The sequence below is a fragment of the Pinus tabuliformis genome, chromosome 9 (genome assembly GCF_031772625.1).
Source record: "Pinus tabuliformis cultivar Carrire ecotype Pingquan chromosome 9, CPIR1, whole genome shotgun sequence".
NCBI classification, from domain to species: Eukaryota; Viridiplantae; Streptophyta; class Pinopsida; order Pinales; family Pinaceae; genus Pinus; species Pinus tabuliformis.
Genome location: NC_142307.1, coordinates 1,610,883,935 through 1,610,907,521, shown reverse-complemented (window position 1 = coordinate 1,610,907,521; position 23,587 = coordinate 1,610,883,935). Strand labels below are relative to the sequence as shown.

At 39.8% G+C, this 23,587-nt stretch overlaps 1 protein-coding gene across 2 annotated transcripts in view; it reads right to left on the bottom strand.

The window, feature by feature from the left end:
- LOC149154947 (WD repeat-containing protein 55-like) overlaps positions 1 to 23,587 on the bottom strand; it is a 326,140-nt gene that overhangs the window by 248,077 nt on the left and 54,476 nt on the right. For both annotated transcript variants that reach the window (XM_089441581.1, XM_089441580.1), the window contains exon 5: positions 17,763 to 17,835. In XM_089441581.1, coding sequence (XP_089297707.1) covers positions 17,763 to 17,835 — 73 coding nt within the window. The remainder of the gene's footprint in view (positions 1 to 17,762; positions 17,836 to 23,587) is intronic.

Here is a 23,587-nt window from a genome sequence, read left to right as displayed (position 1 = left end):
TTAAAATTTCGATTTAAAAACCCTTTTAATTTACTTTTGTCACATTAAAAATTTAGTCTCTTCATTTTACCACATTAAATAAATTTCCCAAGGAATAATTAAATTGTTCATCTAAAGTTCCTTGGTGCACTTTTGTGGTAGTATTTCTCTATTGTCAAGTGCAACTAATGTTTTAAAAATTATATTGGCTATAGGAGAAAAATTAATTCTAAATCTGGGTCATTAACGAAAATCATTTTAAATATGGAATCTCTTGCATGATAGAGTTTTGGGCGTTTACATTTAATCATTCATGATTGTCACTATTCATCACATTTGTAGATTGCTCTGGATAACTTGTTTTTACTTAATCTATGGTTAATCGAATACTAAGGCACTGGTCTATAATCATTTATATCCTATGGATGTGTCTTGTGTTTAATCTATTCATCTCAATTGACCAAGATTTGTCCTAAATTCATCAGGTTTTCCATCTTCAAATCTCCTAGAGCCTGTGTTCCACAGGCTATTATCATTCATTCACCTTAGGGACTACCCCCCTTGACTTGCCTAAGAGAGAGTCTAAACGGAGTAAGGATTAGAGTGACAGCCCTTACTCTAAGCGTTGTCGCGGTGCCTAAACACTTTGTGCGACAACATTTTTTGGCACCGTTGCCGGGGATAGAGTTTTTTTGTCCTTAGTCCTCACAACTTTTTTCTAATCATCTAATCTTTCATCATTTCTTGTCCCATTAGCACAACATTTCCTAGTGTCATTTGATCTTTTCATCGCCTTATCTTTTGTCATCTCATTAATCATTTCATCTGCACTTTTAGCACCTAGACATTTCGGTTCGTTTCTTGTTTGGGTGGCAACTCTACTTATTCATCCATTATTTCTCAAACAAAAAGCTCTCCCTTGTATCTTGTTGTTTTTTCCATTTGGATCTTAGAGCTAGATTCATGTTCAAGTGGCGACTCCACTTCTTTCATTTCTTACAAGAATTTCTACTAGAAGCTCGCTTCTTGTGGATCTCTTGATTTTCTTGAGTAGGGGTCTCTCTCTAGCATCCATTTGGTCCCTCCTTATCCCTTTAAGCAAGTCATCATGGATGACTTGTTTGCCCCGTGTCATTTTACTAACTTTCTCCATGATATGCCAGAAGAGGCCATTCATAAATTACCTTTGTTCTCGAGTGGTCATTCAGCGGTTGCTAGAAAGCATTTATCCAAGGTTACTTATATAATAATCAGATATTGTCTTTCTTCCCAATATAAACATGAAGATGTCAAGATGCATCTATTTGCCTTGTCTTTAGAGGGTGATGCTTTGAATTGGTTTCATAATTGTCCTGAAGATTCTTTCACTTCTTTATAAGACATCATCAATGCTTTTAAAGATAGATATGGAGATCAAGGTGGCTCGCCTTGTGCCCCTAATACTATGCAATAGGATGAAAGTGATCTTGTAAAGGATCCAACTGTCAATGAAAGATTTCAAGACAATTCTCCATATCAAAATGTGCCATCCACTTGTACCGTTGCAAGACGAATCCATGATAGTGGAAAAGCAGGAACAAGTTGTCAAATCAGTGTTGACAATGAAAGGGAAAATGATAAGCATCTTATAGAAGAACTAAAGCAGTTGGTTAAAGACATGTAGTTCAGTCAAACGCAGCTGGTAAAAAATATGGAGCTTAGTCAAGAAAAATTGATAGCTGATTACGCCAAGGATATGAGAACTTTGTACACTCAATTGGAAAAACGTGATGAGGAGATGGAAATCATGAAAATTAAACACTCTGATCACGTAGCCACCGTAGTAGAAAAGTGTGCTCAGAAGATGAAGGCTATGACGACCGACACACAGAGTCATCATGAGAAAGAAATGAGTACTATTCAAGTAAATCATAACACAATGATGGCGGCCATGGAAGCAGGTCATGACAAAGAAAGGACTTACATGCAAAACTATTTACTTGTCATGAGAGAAAAACATGCTAAGGAAATGATGATCATAAAAGCAAATAATGAAAAAATTATAAAGGACATGGAAGCTAGTCAGATATGACTTCAGAATAGGTTATTGACTATGGAGGAAAACCATGCCAAGGAAATCACTACTATGAAGGTTGAACACTCTAACTAGATGGATGCCATAACAATATAGGTACAGAAATTTCAGCATCAGTCAGAGGATGAAAGAAACAAGGAAACGTCAACAGATCATAAGCCTCCCTACCTGCTGCAGCAAGCTCCATCTTATTATGAGGAGGTCATTTGTTCCATTGAAAAGTGGCTAATTAAAGGTGACCCAAATAAAATGGAAATTGATAAGTATCAGGTCGATGCTTACATGGTTGATCCACCAGTCATAACAGATCAAGTTCATAAAGGAGCGCAGGTCACAGAAGTCTTTAACAATCCAAATTTTCCATAGGAGCGTTTTTCGGATCAAGAAGAAAGATGTACGTCGACCGCATTATCATCAACATCACAGCCTGCCTCAAAGAAAAGGCGTAAGAGAAAGAGAATGAGAAAGCAGTTTGATCCATCTGATGGTCGCGAGCAACTTGATTTCCGGATAGGAAAATATCCTATCGTGTGCAAGATTAGACATGGCACATCTGAGAAATAGCCAACAGATTTGTCTGAATGCAGGAAAATGCTAAGCATGCACTACATTGAATGTATCTGATGCCATGGGGCATCCTTTGTATTGAATTCCTAACCCTACACCCATTTATTTCAGTTTTTTAATTTTGTAGGTAGATGTTTTTCATGCTATTAGGATAGGATATTTAATAAATGAAGAGCTTATATATTTCCTGTGCTTAACGTTATATGATGATTTTTGGATGGAAACTACATATGTTATATTGCGTGTTGCGTGGATGTAGATTTTGGATTCTCATATTCCTCTGGTTAAGCAATGTGTCCCCAAGTAGAGCCAGATGTTGACTACTACGTGTCAACAACCCATAGGAGTACACCCCCTTTTTTCTCACAAAAGGGATATCGCCTGATCAATGTGTTCGTGTCGTACAGCTATCATCATCAGCTTCACTTCCAAGATGATATGAAAACCCTTTCTGCATGTGTATAATGTAAATAATCTCAGCAAATCCGTGTCGTGTATGTAATTACCTAGGTAAACCTACTTTTCTAGTGATGATCTACATTTCGGAAGGATTTTTGTCTCACCGATCCATTCTCGAATAGTCAGCAGAGTTTTCCTTCAGTCTTACCCCAACGCCGGAATGGATTTTGTCACTGAGATCTTAGGCGAGTCCTATTGTTCTAGATCAAGTCTATGTATTACGTTAGGATTTGGGAATAATCATAACTATTTGGTTAGGTTATTTTATTACAAATTGTTTGGTCTGTTGGATTATATTTGTGTCGCAAGAATGGGTAGTCTGTGAGAGTCTTTTACAAATAGGTTTTCCCCTTTGAGATGTAAAAAATATGAAAATCTTGGTATAAAGTGTCTTGAGGGTTGGAAAATTAATTTATCCCCTCATAGGTTAATTAATTAAATTTTCTAGCAAAAAATTAATTAAAATCCTAAGCCAAAAATTTAATTAATTCTAAGTCCTAGGCAAATTTAAATTCTCCAAAGGCAAAATTCATCAGTCCTTAAAAATTAAATTTTAAGAGGTCCAGCAACTAAAGTAAATTAATTATTTTGATAAATTTTAATCCTTTGATCCCTGGGGTTAACTCAAAGTCAAAACTGTGGGGAAATTAACTCAAAAATTTAATGTTCGAGTTAATTAAAATGCATTTAATTGAAAATTTTGAATTTCCCCAAATATTTAAATATTTCGACGGATAAAATTAAAAGAAATTTTAATGTTCATCAACGGTCGAGATTACTTTGACGAGGATCACTCGAACTAGCCGTTGGAGGATTTATCTTTAAATAGGAAGTCATTCGTCAGTGAATTCATCCGACCTTTGAGTCATGTGCATAGCAAGAAGCTCTTGTGTAATTTTTTTCGGATAATAATGAAAGATTTTGGGGTTAATTTTCTTCAGTGTTACTTTTCATGGAAATACTGTAAGATGTGTCGTTTTCATGCGTAAATCTATTTTAGCCATTGATAATAGCTTCTGAAGAGTGATTTGAGTGCAGGTATCTTGCTCAGTCACTGGGGTTTAAGTGATAATTTAAATTTTGAATGTAGTAGCAAGTATCTTTATTTATCTGAATTTTACTATCATTTTCTCACTCTATTTTAATGGTGAGATTGACTTTTGCAGAAAAATCTTGATTTTTAGATCCTCAGGCATTAGGGGAAGTTCTCAATTGGACCAGCCAACTCCCGATCTGTGTTTTCTGAAGAGCCCAGCTAAAATAACATCGGGCTTATCATAAGATTTTTTAGCCGTAATATACGAAGGGTTTCAAACTAAGCACCTCCTTTAAAATTTAAATATTATGTACGAAATTGATAAATCTGGATGTTGAGAGCCTTAGATTATCAAATCTGGGAGCAGAGTTGGACTCACACTCCTCAGATTTGATAGATCTTCCATTCCTGTGCATAGATCTATTAAAAAAAATTGGGTTTTCTGACTTGAGTTTCTAGGGTCTTATTTATTTTTTGTATATCTAGGTTCTAAGTGTTTTTGTTTTCAGGTACAAGTTACAGATCTGAAGGTGAAGTTTGAATTGAAGCCAAATCTAGGCCCTGGAGGGTAAAATCTGGCCTCAAAATCATTTTTGCAGGGATGTTATCCAGATTTTTGCAGTCAAAGTTTTTTTCATTTTTAAATCTGGAAAAAAAAAAAATAAATAAAATTACAAGGGTTTCACTGATAAATCTAAAGCTGAATATATCAACTTAATCAGAGTTTTCTAGAGATTTTTCTTGGGTTCTTTGGCACCATTTTGTTTGCTACCTAGGGTTTTTTGCATTTTGCTGCAAAAATTTCATTTTTTTTGGGAAAGCCTCTATCTTTAACTGCTTGCATCTCCCTCCTCGCTGCACCATCGAGTTGCTCCTCTACTCTGCATCCCTAGCTTCTGCTCTTTGCGGCCCTCTTATTTCCTTTGATTTCCTGTGTTTTTTTTTTAAACCCTCGTCCCTCCTCATTCCTCCACCCAACCCTTCCTTTCGATCTGCAAACCCTTCGAAAATCCTCTAAAACCGTAGTCATACTTCCTAGCTGTCTGTCCCAGCTCTTTCTGCCATCTTCGGCTACAACAGCTCACCCGTCTGCCTATCCGTAGCCTCCCAGCCCTCAAATTTGCGTCTATCTCCACAACCGTCCCTCAAACGCTACATGTCCAAAGCTCTCTTCTGCATCTGCATAAATCTCTTCTCCCCATAGCCGCAAACCTTTCATCCTCTGTATTCCCTTTGCTCCTGCCGCAATCATTCCCTTTCCGCAACCTCCTTCTCTTCGACCTGCATACAACAGCAAACTCAACGCATTCGATTTTTTCATTGTTATGTATTCGCTTGGTTAGGTTAGATCTTGTTTTTATTTAGTTTAGTTAGTTTCTTTTTTCATTTCATTTGTATATTTGTTAGGGGTTAGGGTTAATATTTTTCATTTGAGATTCGATTTTGATTTTGATTTTTTTTTTTTTAATTTTCATATTTTCTTGTTTTGATTTCATTTATTTTTGTTTTTACTTTGATTTTGATTTTATTCTATTTCCCTTTTCCTTTTCTTTTTATTTTCGACTTGATTTTTTTTATTTTACATTGTTTCAATTTTTTCTTTTTCTTTTTTTTATGATTTTTATTTTTATTTAAAGAAACATAAAAATTTAAAAAAAAAAATCTAAAAAATTTTAAAAAATCTAAAACATTTTAAAAAATCTAAAAAAAAAAAAATTCTGGTGACTAAGGAATTAAATTAAAAGAGGACTTGTGCTATTACATTAAAAATTTTAATGTGGCCCATGGCCCATTAAAATTTCGATTTAATAACCCTTTTAATTTACTTTTGTCACATTAAAAATTTAGTCTCTTCATTTTACCACATTAAATAAATTTCCTAAGGAATAATTAAATTGTTCATCTAAAGTTCCTTGGTATCCTTTTGTGGTAGTATTTCTCTATTGTCAAGTGCAACTAATGTTTTAGATATTATATTGGCTATAGGAGAAAGTTAATTAATTCTAGATCTGGGTCATTAACGAAAATCATTTTAAATCTGGAATCTCTTGCATGATAGAGTTTTGGGCATTTACATTTGATCATTCATGATTGTCACTATTCGTCACATTTGTAGATTGCTCTGGATAACTTGTTTTTATTTAATCTATGGTTAATTGAATACTAAGGCACTAGTCTATAATAATTTATATCATGTGGATGTGTCTTGTGTTTAATCTATTCATCTCAATTGACCAAGATTTGTCCTAAATTCATCAGGTTTTCCATCTTCAAGTCTCCTAGAGCGTGTGTTCCACAGGCTGTTATCATTCATTCACCTTAGGGACTATCCCTCTTGACTTGCCTAGGAGAGAGTCTAAACGGAGTGAGTAAGGATTAGAGTGACAGCGCTTACTCTGAGCGTTGTCACAGTGCCTAGACACTTTGTGCGACAACAGAGTGTTTCCATAACCACTTTTAATACATATCATCCAAGCTATCGCTCTCAAATACTCTGGTTTGGCCCACTATCGTATATGGCTCTGAGGTGTGGGGTCCTAGGTTACTAGGGTCAAATTGGTCTTCAGCAAAGAGTATATATCACCCTTCTTTGCCACATAACCAGGTGCAAGTAGCCAATCCCTTTGTTCATCATCCTTGCAGAGTTTGGAGCTTATCCCCCTTTTTGCCTTCCCTTTTTCCTTGAGACAATGTTTGGCCTTATCTTACTCTTGCACCACATTCAAAGTTACCTTAATACAGCAAAGGAACAGCACTAATACCCTTACTTGGATTACTATTCATCAAAATCCATTACATCCGTGAGTTCACTAGCCCATTCTTAATGTCGATATGTTGGTGTCTCAAATCTTGTAGCATTTGTTGGCATTATGATGGATTGTCTCCCCCTTTGAGGTATTCCCTGGACGCATCTAGTTACCTTCTACCTACATGACAAGAGCTAAACATGATCATCAGAGAGGACATCTACACATAGTTTACGAGGGTCACTTGGATCAACCCTCAGGATGGGTTATGTCCAAAGATGGCCTTCTATGCCAAGCACTTCATGGTTATGAGAGATGGACTTATTATTCGACCCCTTTATACATCTTGCCACTAGATACACGCTCTTTAAATACTCCTGGACTAGTTTAGAGTTGTGTCTCATAGATTAACCACTAGGTTAGCAACTCAAACAAGATCCGCCAATTGTGCCATCCCTTAGAGGTAGAGATTAAGGAGCACTTCATCTTCTGTTGCCCAACTTATTACAAGATCCAAGGATGGTTCCACTATCTTTTCTACGAGATGTAGACTCCTACTCGATCCTTTAGGTACCCCGACAAAAGATGTTTGGCCTTATATATGCAAGGGGTTCTTCATCTCCACGGTTCCATTCTTCAACCACACCACTCTATAGATTGACATCTACTCGACAGAGTACTTCCTTTTTATGGTGCTCCCAAAACAGGGCAGCAAGCGGCAGATGGAAATAGATGATTCCAGATTAGTGAGGACACAAGTCTCTATTCTCATCTTAGTGAGATCCCAACGACGCTACCAAACCAGACCTCATTCCAATAGACAACATAGTCGCCAATCAAGATATTCCAAGCCTCAACGATGGGCCCTTCCTTCCAAACAGTTGCATAGTATTCACTCAAGCTCCTCACCCCACCATTCTTCTAGCCAAACATCTATGTTGAGTTTTCCTCATTCTACCTCGGATGTTAGGAGAGAGAGCTCTAGTGGTCCGCAATCACCTCTTACAGCTGTTATTATAGGCTAATGAGCCACTCATCTTGTACATCCTTCTCCTGGACTACCTCTTCATTCTTTGGAGTTGGCCTTCTAGGGTTTTAGATTAGAATGCTCTTTCACTTCTTGATTTTTGTTTTATATAAGAGCCATTTTGGTGTTCCTGCTTTGTATCATGTTAGTTTATGGTATGTTCTATGCTTAGAGCAATTTACTTTTCTTTCTTTTTATTATTCACAGATTAGCAATCACATGTGCATAAGTAAAGTGCAGATAGAACATTAAACGATCAACAGAAAACAAGCCAAGACAAGGGACACAAGATGTGGCGGCTAGCCAGGGACAAACCCACAATATGTGGGGAAACCCTTTGATCAATCTTCTTTTATCTTCAATAATTCAGCAGAGATAAATAGTACAATAAATCTGATTTATATCAGCAGTAGCAAACCCTAGATCAGCAGCATTAGCATTAGCAGCTTCATCATCAAAACTAGGGCAGTCGATATCTCGCAAACCGACCGTCGGATCGGCTTGATTCCACCACCAAAAAATGCAGCCTTCAGAGGAGGTTCAGATGAACCTACAGCGCAGTTCAGAGGAGGAGATCTGATGGTCAACACTGGTCAAACTTTGGATCTGTAGTTGCAGCTTCAGGTTCAGCAGCGTCTTTCTACGCATGTGAGAGAAGAGTCACCAATTGCGCAAGAGAGGAGACTCTTATGCGCTGGAGAGAGAGAGATGTGATGAGTTGAGTGAGTCCAAATGAGGAAAAGTCCACTTGTATTTATACACATGTGATGATAATTGAATAGGTGCGATTGTTGGGCTTCTGAGCCTACACGAGTTGTTGGTAGGCTTGATAATAATTCCATAATCTAAATAAATTCATATCTCCATAAATACTTATCGGAATCGGATGATCTTTAGATCAATCCTACACCTCTCGACGAGAGGAGTCTAATAAAAATATTATCAGCCATGAATAAGATGACCCACATGGAGTTTGGCCCTAGTTGCCAATTTTAACACTCCCTCTCAACTAGGGAGAACTCCATCTGCAATCTGTCTGTCGGTCGCTACTATTCATCCATCAAATGCACTGCCTAGTACAGCTTGACCCTTGCCCTGCTCTGCTCTATTCTGCCTGTTTTGCTTTGTCTTGTTCTGCCCTGTACTGATTTGTATTGTTTTGCTCTGTCCTGTTCTGCCCTGTACTAATCTGCACTGTTCTACTCTTGTTCTGTTCTGCCCTGTACTGATCTATACTACTCTGCTCTGTTCTATTCTGCTCTGCTTTGTTCTATTCTGCTCTGCTTTTGTCCAAATCATGAAGAAGAAGAAATGATCGAGGATGCATCATACTGACTCAAAGTCAATCTCAGAGTATGTACCACTGGTCCCAAACCAGTGTCAACCAACCCGAAGTCAGCATCATAGTGAGTACAACTCCTACCACTGGTCCCAGGTCAGTATCATCCTCCACTGACTTGAAGTCAGTCTCAGAGTGCATACCACTGGTCCCAGACCAGTCTCAACCGACCCGAAGTCAGCGTCATAGTAGGTACCACTCCTACCACTGGTCCCAGACCAATCCTTCACTGACCCGAAGTCAGTCTCAGAGTATGTACCACTGGTCCCAGACCAGTCTCAACCGACCCGACGTCAGTGTCATAATGGGTACAACTCCTACCACTGGTCCCAGACCAGTATCATTGATCCCAGATCAATGAAGGTCATCCTAGCATAGGTAGTACGGTAGATACAACGATGCGTCCATCGGTACTACTACAGTCCCTAACTTCATTTCCTTGCTCATTGATCAGATGAGAGGTACTTCCCATGAGTCCCAAACTGCATGGGTAGGATGCCTTGACAGGAGAACTTAATCAATCCCGTCCTCACAGGAGAACTGATCATCCTGCTACACAATCGCCATGGAGAACACATCATCCAGGCCTCACAAGAGAAGTAATCATCCTGCTACATAATCGTCATGGAGAACACATCATCCAAGCCTCACAGGAGAATTAATCATCCTACTACATAGTCGCCACGGGGTGTACATGTACACCACCAGGGGATAGTGAATCACCCTGTGGTCATATGTGGTCATATGTCGCTCCAAGAAGTACCCCGCACCCCCAGAGCTCCCAGAGCTCGATGCATCATACAGGACCCTCATCAAAGGGTCTTTGAACAATACCAAGTTGTTCTCGGAAAGTCAAGAATTTGACTTTCCCTAGGGGCTTTGTCAGAATGTCGGCAACCTGTTCATCAGTACCGATATGTTGGAGCCTTATAGCTCCCCGCTACACCATATCTCGAGTATAGTGGTACCTCATATCGATATTCTTAGTGTGATCATGAAATACGGGATTCTCTGACAAACGAATCCCACTCTGGTTGTCACATAGGATCATAGTGGTAACCAGTGTAAATCCAAACAGCTCATTGAAGAGCTTCCGCAACCAGACTGCCTCACAGGAGGCCATGCTAGCAGCAATATACTCTGCTTCGACGGTGCTCAAAGCCACCGAATTCTGCCTCCTGCTCATCCAGGATATCGAAGCAGATCCCAAAGTGAAACAGCACCCGGAAGTGCTCTTAAGGTCCACCACACTGCCTGCCCAATCAGCATTAGTATATCCAAGTAGTCTCACATCTTCAGCAGTGTATCTTAACCCATAAGTGATTGTGCCACGAAGATATCTCAACAGATTCTTGGCACCAATCCAATGTATGTGATGAGGTTCAACCATATGTTGACTCAATGTGTTGACTGCAAAACATATGTCTGGACGGGAGTTCACCAAGAACATTAATGCTCTGACGAGTTGACAATACTCGGTGGCATTTCATAAAACAGGTCCAGCAGCACTACTGCTTAACTTTTTGAAGTCAAGCTCCATCGAGGTAGTTACGGGCTTGCAGTCCACCATATCGAATCTTTCCAGAATCTTCACCACATATTTTACTTGAGATAGGAAAATTTCCCCTGGCTTCTGCCAAACTTCAAGTCCTAGGAAATAGTGCATCAGTCCTAGGTCCTTCATTTCAAATTCAGAAGCCAACTCCCTCTTACATTTGTGAATGAGAGGGTCTACACCTGTTAGGAAGAGGTCATCCACATGCAGCGCCAGTATGAGAGGTTTTTCATCTTCAACCTTGAAGTAGAGATTAGGGTCAGCTTCACTCCTAGTGAATCCCAGCTTCATCAAGTAGCTGTCGATCCTTTCATACCATGCTCAGGGTGCTTGCTTCAACCCATAAAGAGCCTTCTTCAACCTGCATACATGAGATTTCCGATCATAAATCTCAAATCCTTCGGGTTGCTCCACATAGACCTCTTCTTTATTCGAACCACGCAAGAACGTGGTCTTGACATCCATCTGATGTAGGTTCCATCCTTGTGAAGCCGCAAGGGCTATGATCGAGCAAGTGGTGGTATATCTGGCAATAGGTACAAATGTCTCATCATACTCTTTTTCTTGTGGTTCCCTGGTGTCAGCGTCTTGAGAGCTCCTTATTGTAGGAAGATTGTTCACCTTGCTGAGAGCCATATCTTTGTCAAAGGTGACATCATGACTAATCACGACTTCCCTTTGACCGGCAACATAGATTCTATAGCCCTTAGTATTTTCACCATAGCCCACAAAGATTCATTTCTTTCCAGATGCACCCAATTTATTCCTTTTCTTTTTCGGCACATGAAAATATACAGGGCTTCCAAAAATTCTAAAATGAGATACGTCAAGTTTCTTACCGGTGAACATTTCTTCGGGAGTCTTGGAACCCAATGCTTGATGAGGGCATCGGTTTTGTACATGTACGACGGTGTTTGCAGCTTCTGCCCATAGAAACTTCAGAAATTTTTTATCAGGGAGCATGGCACGGACAGCTTCCACAATTGTACGGTTCTTCCTTTCCGCCACACCATTCTGTTCAGGAGTATATGGTGTAGTAGTCTCCCTCTTAATGCCAACCTCTTTACAAAAGTCATGAAACTCGTTAGTTTCATATTCAGTCCCACTATCAGTCCTTAAGATCTTGATCTTCTTTTCAGTTTGATTCTCGATCAGGGCAGATATGTTTGAGTGAACCAAATGTAATATATCAGAGGTCTTGCTTTGGCTTGAGGGGAATGGTCCCCTTTTGAGCTTTCCTTCAGCACATCTCGGACATACACCTTCTTTCTCTACTCGGAATTCGGGCATCCCTGTTACCATTTGTCTTACATCGAGTAGAGCTTTATAATGAAGGTGGGCAAACCTTCGATGCCAAAGTTCGGACTGAAGAGCTGTGTCACAAGACATGACACCTAGCCGACTTCCACCGACCTGATATAATGAATCAACTTGAAACCCAAGAGTGAAAGCATATTTAACATTGTTTTTCCATATACGTACCTTGCCATCGCTGAAGTTCACCTTGTAGCCTTTGTCTTCCATTGCCGAGATGGACACCAGGTTCTTCTTGAGGTCAAGTACATATAATACATCCTATAAGTGGATCGTATTTCCTTGATTCAATTTAAGAGAGACATTGCCTACACCTTTCACAGGATATTTTATATTATCTCCAAGGACAATTTCCAAGTTAGTTTCTTTCTCTATCAAATTATGGAGAACTTCTTTGTAACCAGTGAAGCGCCTTGAGGCACCACTATCAATGAGCCAAATTCCCATTGAGTCCGAAGGAGCAGAGGTAGATAGAGCAGCTAGTAGATAATATTCATCTTGCTTATTTTCAACAATGTTGGATTCATACTTGGAATTTCTAGCCTTCTTGAATGGTTGTCCTCTTCCTTGATTACCAGCACTCCTTTTACCTTTGCTATTGAATTTGCCATTCCTTTGATTGCCATGAGATGGATTTTGATCATCGTCCCGGTGTGAGTCCTTTCTATCAGGGCACTCCCTTGCATAGTGACCTGGTTTATCGCAAATGTAACATCGTCCTTTTCTTCCACCCTTAGGTCCAACCTTTCTTTTTTATTTAGTCCCAGAATTATTTCTTTTCTTAGCATGAGAAGAAAAAGCAGCAGGAGGGCCTTTAGGCATGGGCATTTCTTGCTCTTCAACCCTTGTTTCTTCTTGAATGCATCTAGCCATTAACTCCTCGAAACCTGGAATTACATTATTGTTCAGAAGAGTAGCCATGAACACGTACCATTCAGATGGTAATCCTCCAAGAGTCGTGAGTGCCATTTCCCTATCAGTAATAATCTCCCCAATAGATAGGAGATCGTTCTTGATCTCGGTGATTCTTAAGAAGTATGCTTGCATACTCTCATCTTTGCCCTTCTTAATTTCCTTCAGCTTATTTCTAAGAAACAAAACTTGATTTGCATCATTAACTTTAAATAAACTCACCAGTCTATCGTAGATTTCCTTGGAGGTGTTCAGGTCGCAGATGTAGGCCACCAAGCGCTTGTCAATAGAGTCCCGGATGATCTTCTTTGATTTGACTTCACCGGTTTTCCATTTGTTCTTGGCAGCAGCAGTTGCATTTGATGGAGGCTCAACAATATTGCCTCTCACATGGTCCAATACTCCTTGATCTTCTAAGGTTAGATTAATAGACATCTTCCATCCGTGATAGTCGGCTTCCTCACAGAGCTTGTCTTCGGCGGGAAAGAGTGATGAGGACCCCATAGTTCTTTTAGGATAGACTTGCCAATCTTCTCTTCGGTGATTGCTCTTGCTGTTGCTCGGGCCTTGTCTTCACCTCAGCTCTGATACCATGTTAATTTATGGTATGTTCTATGCTTAGAGCAATTTACTTTTCTTTCATTTTATTATTCACAGATTAGCAATCACCTGTGCATAAGTAAAGTGTGGATAGAACATTAAACGATCAACAGAAAACAAGCCAAAACAAAAGACACAAGATGTGGTGGCTAGCCAAGGACAAACCCCACAATATGTGGGGAAACCCTTTGATCAAATCTTCTTTTATCTTCAATAATTCAGCAGAGAGAAATAGTACAATAAATCTGATTTATATCAGCAGTAGCAAACCCTAGATCAGCAGCATCAGCATTAGCGGCTTCATCATCAAAACTAGGGCAGTCAATATCTCACAAACTTACTGTCAGACCGGCTTGATTCCACCACCAAAAAATGTGGCCTTCAGAGGAGGTTTAGATGGACCTACAGCGCAGTTCAGAGGAGGAGATCTGATGGTCAACGCTGGTCAAACTTTGGATCTGCAGTTGCAGCTTCAGGTTTAGCAGCTTCCTTCCACACGTGTGAGAGAAGAGTCACCAACTGCGCAGGAGAGAAGAGACTCTTTTCTGCGCTGGAGAGAGAGAGAGATGTGATGAGTTGAGTGAGTCCAAATGAGGAAAAGTCCTCCTGTATTTATACACATCTGATGATAATTGAATAGGTGTGATTGTTGGGCTTCTGAGCCTACATGAGTTGTTGGTAGGCTTGATAATAATTCCATAATCAAAATAAATTCATATCTCCATAAATACTTATCGGAATCGGATGATCTTTAGATCAATCCTACACCTCTCGACGAGAGGAGTCTAATAAAAATATTATCAGCCATGAATAAGATGACCCACATGGAGTTTGGCCCTAGTTGCCAATTTTAACATATCAACATCATTGTACCTGAGACAATCCCATTAACCTAATTTTGTGATCATCTGTTGGGTATTGATATATTTATCTTATTTTATCTTGCATGTATTGTTATATGTTAATAAAAAATATAAGCATTTTTTATTAAAAAAGAAAGAAAGAACTGTTTAATTCTTCCCTATATATTTGCCCAAATGGAATTGTGTTTATCTATGTCTCGGTGTGCATATATCTACACACATCAATATAATAATGAATGTCTTCCGGCCCTAGTGAACTGTAGTTGGGATGATATAGTGGTAGAGGAAATTCTAAACTTGTCAAAATATCATAACCACAAAACTAATATCTTGTTTAACACAGTACATGTTATCACAAAACCTGCAAGACAAAATCAATTCTAAAGACACCTACCTAACTACTCACAATACCACCATTGAGATATAATATTCAAGGTAATGATAAATTTGTTTAATTAGGGCAATTTCTGATATGAGTGGATGGAGTTCTATGACAATTTATAAGGCTTAAAGAATCGATATTGGCCAATGGAGGAACCCCAAACACTACAAAAGGAAAAAAAGCTATGGCTGTTGCAAAACTTGCATAAAAGATGAGGAATTGCAGCAATAAGACAAATTATAATATCCACAGATAAAACAGCCCTTTAACAATTAATTATCAATGAATATTAGGGTTGAAATAATGAATTAAACTAGAGTTTTATTAACTAACTAAATCTGAAAATTAAAATGCATATAACATCCCTAAAATGCAACATGTCTATCCCTATAAGGGCTGTAAAATAAATCAGCAATGCAAAATATGATGATAAGATCAATTTTTAAGTTTTTAACCATACAAATACACAATAACCCTAGACATCTAACCTAACTATGGCTGAATCAAGTGTGGAAGAAATCATCATCAATGTCCTCCATAGGACCATATCCATGTAAGCATCATCATCATGGAGGGGCTCCACACAACCAAGTGTGACCCACCAACATATGTACAAGAGTCATTGCGACATAAAAAGTCATGTCCAATGTAAAGACCATTAGGTAGATCACATTAGGTATATTCTTCGAACTTCACATTAGCTTATGACTTTATGCAATTTGCCAAGTTTAGGTATCAAAGGATCATCATAAAACCCTATTAGGTGTGCCAGTATCCAGGTAAAGGAATATTTTCCAAGAAACCCATCAAGGTGTAAGTATAAATGACAACAGTATGAGGTGGGGTTTAATTCATGGGAATGGTATCTTTGACATGCAAGGTACATAATGTATTCATCCTTATGAGCACCTTTGTAGAGGGAGCGCTTATGCATTGAGTTACCCTATCCTCGACATTGTCTCTTACTACCCCTTTTCTTGTCTTTTTCTTATGTTCTTTAGTTTTTCTGCTTTGCAAACCACCTTTTCTTAATATGGATTTCATTGCATAAGGTCCAAGATAATTTATCTTAGTCCTTTGGTTATGCATTTCATTACATAGGAATTGGGCAATGGCCTCATAGAAAGGAAGTAGAGCTCAAGCTTGTTTGACTTTTGAATTATCATTAATATCCTTTTATTTTTTCTTTTGCGTTTTGAAATTCATATTATGTTATTTCTCTTTTTTTATGCAGTTGCATCAACCTGAGGCATCCAAGCCCCTTCTCATGGGATTATGAAGCAAAAACCCTTTTTGGGATACATGTAACAGCCAACCCAAAGGAAAGGATAATGGAAAGGGGAATTGATGGAGTATGACAAGTATGGAAAGACATGGGAATGTTACCCTTATCAAGGTCCCCCAATAGTACCCCTCTTCCCAAGAGTAGCAGCACTTGGCTAGGAAATTGATGATGACCACCAAGGTCAAACAAGGCAAAAGGCATAGCTTCCAAGCATCATGATTCACTATTTGATTCAACCCATGATCCATACTTTCATGCCAAATACATTGAACGTAAACACTTAAAATGAACAAGGACATAAGTACCTCATGTCTGTCAGGGACCATTATCAATAAATGAGTGAGATAAGCATGATACATGAGGCATCTTTTGGCTACTGTTTGTGGAGAATGTTGAATGTCATCACCAGGACCACTATTTGTTAATGTGGATCATAGGAAAAAAAACCTCCTATAGTTACCCTTAGAAGTGACGGGGCAATAATACACAACCTATAATTTTAGTTAATATTAGTTGAATTTCAATAATGGATGGTATTCATGTACTTGTTTTGGAAAAAATCCATCTACCAATGCCCATACAAGCATCACATGCACTAGTTCTAATGAAATGAGTCTCAAATAATCATTACAAATAAATGACAGACTAATGTGTTTTCTAATTTACAAAGCTCCAATCAAAATAATCTCCATATCGAGGGAGACTACTTTATAAATTTCCATATTTCTAGCTTTCTATAGATTAGTTTATGCCTTCTAAATTGATATTTGTACATACCACAACAAAAGGTAGGATGTAAATCCCCATGATCTATGGTACAGACCATGATTTTTTGTAATGCCAATTTACAATTCTTGATCAACCTACAACAATATTTCTGTGTCTCTTTGATCAAGAGTAAGTTGCTCTGTCAATGGGAGCTTGGTTTGATCGTAAAGCAGGGTGTTTCATACCCTCACCAAGGCTCAAATCCCCTAGAGACATGTTTTGCAATGCGTGTACCATCTTGCATGCGCAACCAAGTGGTTGGACCCAAGTGCAAGTCCTGGGTGACTATGGCAAAACACATATCTCAAACTTGCAGCTTCTCTGTGGATGGGATCTTTCTAAATGTTGTAAAATGCATACATCACATTGTAACAACCCTAGAATAGGGAGGGTGTGCTTGTCACATGGTGATAATAGAAAGCATCTTGTCAAAAGAAATAATAAATGATAATAATTCTAAAAAGAAAAAGAAACAAGTGTGGAAGGGATCTTTCTAGAGTGTTGAAAAATGCCTACATCACATTGTAATAATCCTACACTAGGGAGGGGTGCGCTTGTCGCATGGTGATAACAGAAAGCAAAATTCAAGTGGCTCAAGTTCACAAAAACACAACAATTTTAAAATATTTATTTATTCTAAGGACAGAACTGGGGTTCTAATTTTGCTTATAGTTTACCTTTTATGTCTATTCATTGAGCCTGCTTAAATGAAAATAGAGTAAATTGAACAAACATAAAATATAGAAAATAAATACAACACTTGTAAATGCATGCTATTTCTAGAGAAAAAATATCGCATTCTACAGATAACAAAAGAAAAATTCATTTTCGTGAACCAAACAAATTGTACCATACCTTAATGGTTCCGTCCTCATCTCCAGACGCAATAGTTGTCTCTGTCAAATTGATTAAGCAATTTATTGCAGCCCTTCAAAATCAACAAGCACAATTGTAACATCTTTCTAAAAGACTTAGAGAACAAAGACTAGACATGAGATGAAATGAACTTATCACAAAAGCACATATTTCTATATTTTCTAATCCATGTTTCAAAAATTGGTGGAAAAACCAAATAGCAACAAATGATATTCAAAATTTTACAGACAAAATTACAGCATTTAATGTTAAGAATAAGAAATAATCCCAAACTAACCTAAAAGGCAAGATATAAAAAGCTACTGTATGGGCTAACAAACAAATGGCGAAAGAAACCTCAGAGTCTGAAATGTGAGAAATTTAAGATGAAACATTTTTTATGTGATGGAATGAAACAGTAAGAAAATAATTAGCTTCTTGAGAATTAATACATCAAAATATCAAAAAATGACCCCCGCAAAGATTAATATGTTGAGCAGCTGCAACAGGTTGGGACCATGCATTACTAGGCAAACTACGAAAGCCAAGGCAATGATGACGAGCTGCCACCCCCTGCAGCCATGGTAACACCCAATGTCTTGAGTCAACAGGCTATTCAATCTTGGTTTTAATAGTATGTTAAATGCATGTTCGTGGCAGTTTATTGTATGGGCTTGCCTTTCAGAGCCTTAGTTTTCAATAATATAATTTCGGTCTGATAATGCCTTCACATCAATATTGACTAAATGAGGATCTCGGCTTCGGGTGTAAATTTGTGATAGCCAAACCTGGCTCACATTTAATAATCCAGGATACTTGGAATATAAAGTAATCCATTGAGGATAGAAAATAGTATGGATGAATGATATGTTCAGTTACAAATGAGGACCCCATATAAATACTAGGTGGGATGCCCTTTCATGAATAGTCATGTCCTAACTAACAGACATGTCCTTTCATAATCATTAACTATACTTATTATTATTATGTTCATAACATTGCCTTCCCAACAAATTCTATAGTACACACTATTTCCCTTTGCAGTGACAATGGAAAAAGTTCGGCACCAATGGTGGCTTGACCTAATCATTGTTGGTCTGCTACCACTAGCTGCCATCTCCCTGTGGTGGGTCTGAGCCCCTCAGGCGGGATTGGCTCTTCTATCTTTGGATGGACTTTCTTGGCTCACAGTGCCTGCTGCAATCGAACCCATTTGGCTCGCATTCCCTGCGTCTCTGCCATCTCCCTGCAGTGGATCTGAGCCCCTCATGCAGGATAGGCTCTTTTGTCTTTGACTGGAGTTTCCTAGCTGACAGTGCCTACTGCGATCGAACCCATTCTCTACCTCTATGTTTCCCAATCTCGGCCTTCCATAGGGCCGTGCAGTTTTGTTCGTCAGATTGGCGGTCGCGGCCCTGAACTTCATCCTTCTCGGGCGCGTCCCGCTGTCAGCTCTGGAAGTCTTCCATTGTTTCGGTCGGTGGTGGTCGTGGTCTTCAAGGTAGTTGTCCTATTGGCTCCTTTGTGGTGGGCATGTCTGTGCCTACACAGGAAGCGCCTCTGTAAGCTGAAATCGCAACGTTCAACTCTCTTGTTGCCTCTGCCCCGAAATTTTGCAAGCAAGGGACTCTAAGTTTGTGAAGAAAGTTGTTGATATCCCCAAGATTGAAATATGTGCCCCTCAGGCACGTTCAAGAGCACTGCAACTGGCTGATAGAGGCCTTATTGGGCAGTTCATGGGCCTCTGGCCTTCCCCTTGTATTGTTAAGGCCTGGGTAGAAAAAAACTAGAATCCTTTGATCAAGGGGGTCGTGATCTCCTCCTTCTGTGGCAAAGGTTTCTACAACTTTTATTTTGAGAACCGTTTGGATCGTGACCTTGTTTTTCGGAGTGGTCCGTATTTTATGGGGGCCCAGGGGCTCTATCTGGATCGGTGGAGCCCCAGTTTCAACCCCGAATGTGATGTTCCTTCCTCGGTTCCTATTTGGGTGAAACTCCCTTACCTCCCCCTGCATTGCTGGAATGATGCGACATTCCAGCTTATTGGGAACTCTCTTGGGAGATACATCGACTGCTCTGAACCTAAGGATGGCCTTTTCTCCTGTGCTCAGATCTGTGTGGAGGTGGACCTTGAAAAAGGGCTCCCGGTGGCTGTCAACCTCTGTATGGATAGTTGGTTGCACGTACAAGAGGTTGACTATGATCAGCTGCCCTTCAAGTGCAAGTTGTGCCATGAATATGGGCACTTTGCTAAATATTGCCCTAAAGGGGGGGACTCCGTGGAGAAACCTTCTGGGGTTACAAAAGAGCAATGGACACAGGTCAAGCATCGCAAGTCCTCGAAGATTCCGCCCCATGCCAGCTCCCCTGGTTTGGTGAAGGCCTCGGCCCCCCTAAGTTGCCCGCCGGGTGGGGATGGCCCGGGTTTGGAAACTGCAAATAGCTTTGAAGTTTTAGGCTCGAACGCTGGTGTGAAAGGATCAGACCCCACCCCACCTCCCACATCCGGAAACTGATAGTACCTCAGAGGATTCATCAGACGACAAGGAGGAATTGGAAGGCTTCGTGACCTCTTCTGAAGGAAGGGGACCAGCGGGGCAGCTAAGCTCGGTTGAAGATAGAACAAATAGGCCTAGGAAGAAATAGCCTATCCAAAATGAGAATAAAACGGGGCAGAAAAGAGGGAAAAAAAAAAAATATATATATATATATATATATAAATCTAAATAAAAAAACAAAAAAATAATAATAATTTGAAGTCAGATGGGAAAAAAACTGAGAAACACAAAGAATTGGGAGTCCAACACACTATCCCGCGTCAACTGGAAAATGTGGGAAACAAAGGAGGTGGGGGGGAGAAAGGAAACAACTCGGGCCCTAACAAGGGGGTGAGGAACCCAAAAAAGTGATTAATGAATATAATATCTTGGAACTATAGGGGATTGGGTTCGGTAAAGAGAATCACGGAAGTAAAATCCCTCATCAGCAAAGAAAGGCCTGAAGTCACCCTTCTACAGGAGACCAAGATGGATGAGGAGTCTATCAACTCCATTAAACATAAATTTTGGAACACTAGAAAGATCGAAACAGTCAGCTCCAAAGGAGCGTCCGGAGGTCTTTGTACATTATGGAATCCGACAAAGCTAAATTTGGTAAGTACTCTAAAAACTACGCATTGGATAGCAACTATTTTTAATAAAATTGAGAAGCAGCAACTCTTCACAGTGATCAATGTGTACATGCCCACCCATTTCCAGGAAAAGCAAGAATGTTGGAATTCCCTGATGGACCTGAAAAATACTGAGTATGGGAATAACTGCATTATTGGGGGGGACTTCAATACTACAATGGGCCGCCACAAAAAAGAGGGGGCTCCATAATTCGGGATGCCCAACAAGAATACATGGAGGACCTCATCTTAGCCCTGAACTTATATGATGTCAAACCTCAAAAATTCCTTTACACCTGGTCTAACAGAAGAGTGGGTCTAAATCATATTGCGGCCCGTTTGGACCATTTCCTTGCAGCTGACAATATCCTAACTTTGAATTACTACCTTAAGTCTGCCATCCTCCCCTGGGTTGGATCGGACCACTGACCGATTCGCCTGGAAATCTCCCTGCCCTTAGATCTGGGCCCTATTCCCTTTCGTTACTCTCCTCAATGGTTGGAGGTCCCTAACTTCTTCAAGATGGTCTCCACCTCTTGGTCGGGCTGGATTGATGGCAGCCCAATTACTATATGGGAGGCCAAGATTCGCAGATTGAAAAGAGACGTGAAAACATGGCTAAAGGAGCACAAAACAGTAAGACAATTCAATATAAAAAATATGGAAGAAAAATTGGTTGCAATCCAAGGGCATATGGAAACCATGCTGATTCAGGTTATGGATATCCATAAAGAAGTTGAAACCTTCAAGAGCCTTCATAGATCTCTCAGAGAGGAAGAGTACGGGAGATTAAAATCAAGAAATAACTGGCTTAAGGAAAGGGATAGAAACACTAAACTCTTTTACAAGCAAGCCAAGTTTAGGGAATCAAAAAACAATATTACTCAGACTACCCATGGGGGAAAGCTACAAGAGACAGTAAGTGCCACATATACAGTTGGAATATTACAAGGCAAAAAGAAAAAAGATTGAGGAAATTCTGGGATTTAAAGCTATTCGGGACTAGAAAGATTTCAATTACTTAGGGATCCCAATCTTCTTGGGACGCGCTGCACCGAATGCCTGGCAAAAAGTGCAAGAGAAAATGAAATCCAAAATCGTAAACTAGGGTGGGATTTGGCTCAATAATGCGGGCAGAGAAATTCTAGTGAAATCAGTCCTATCGGCTATCCCTCTGTATCAGTTCACAGCTCTGCAAGCTCCCAAAAGTGTGCTTCACCAAATGGGCATGTACATCAGGAAATTCCTGTGGGAAGGGGGAAAAACTAAAACCAAGAAATATCACTTAGTAAATTGGAAAACAGTCAGAGCCCCAAAGCAGCATGGTGGTCTGGGTATTAGGGACCCAGGAATTGCAAATATGGCAATAGGAGCAAAACTTTACTAGAGCTCAGTCACAAATCCAAGTCAGTGGTGGTCCCAAGTTATCAGGACTAAGTATCTATCACAGCCAAATGACCGGGCTGGTCAAATGGCCTCTAGATGGGGTTCCCCCATTTGGCGTTTGATCAATTCCTCCAGGGATTACATCACAAAATATTTAAGCAAGATCCCTGGAAATGGTGCCACCATCAATATTTTTTCTGATTCAATTCTAGGTCTACAGTCCCTGGATTCTAATCAATCTTTGGTGGACCTTCGTCTCTTCTTGAGAAATAGAGGGGTGGAATCTCTAGATCAGATTGTTGAGTGGAACCAGCAAGGTGGTTGGAAGGGATGGAAGATGGATAACATCCTGGATGCTCTTATCCCCCAAAGAGAAAGGCTCCTGAGGTTGTTAAGAGGGCGTGCCCCCATTGCGCAAAATGCGGAAGACAGTTGGGGTTGGAAGAATGCCAGCTACTCTGTGAAGAATGGCTATTTGCACATGCTCGTTGATACCCATTTACCTCCTAAAAATTCGATATGGGGAAAAATCTGGAAAACAAATGCCATTCCAAAAATCAATTTCTTTTGTTGGTTGCTTACCCATAAAAAAATTCTTACTGTTGAAAATCTTCGAAGGAGGGGGTAGATTGGCCCCTCAAGGTGTCCTCTTTGCGAATCAGAGGAGGAGTCAATCTCACATCTTTTCCTCCAATGTCATGTGACGAAGGAAGTTTGGTCTGTGGCCCTCGGTCCCCTATACTGCAGAACCATCTGGCCTACAGACATCCAAACCTTCTTCAACTCTTGGCCCAAATCTTATTTGGGCTCCCTTCAGGCCAAAAATAATTTTAAGGAAGTTTGGTCTGCTCTTCCGAAGTATATCAATTGGAAAATATGGATATCCAGGAATAAGGCAATTTTTAGAATGACCCAGGCCCCAGCTAGGATTATAGCCATGACAACCCTCTCGGCCTGTATGGAACTGCATAAACCTGTCAAAGACCCTTCCTTGGATCGGATGGAGTCCGCTTGGATGGCCCTGTGGGAGGTCCCCCCGGCCTCTCGGGGTATGGAGTGTATTCCCCAAGTTAGGGCCAGTTGGATTTTGAGGCTCTCCTTGGATGATCAGGTGGATTGGCTAAAAACCACAAACAAGTGGACCCTTCAATTTGACGATGCATCAAAAGGTAATCCTGGGGTGGCAAGAGGGGGAGGGATTCTCATTAATCCCAAAGGAATCATTGAATTCATATAGGCTTGGCCGGAAGACAAATAACCAAGCGGAAGC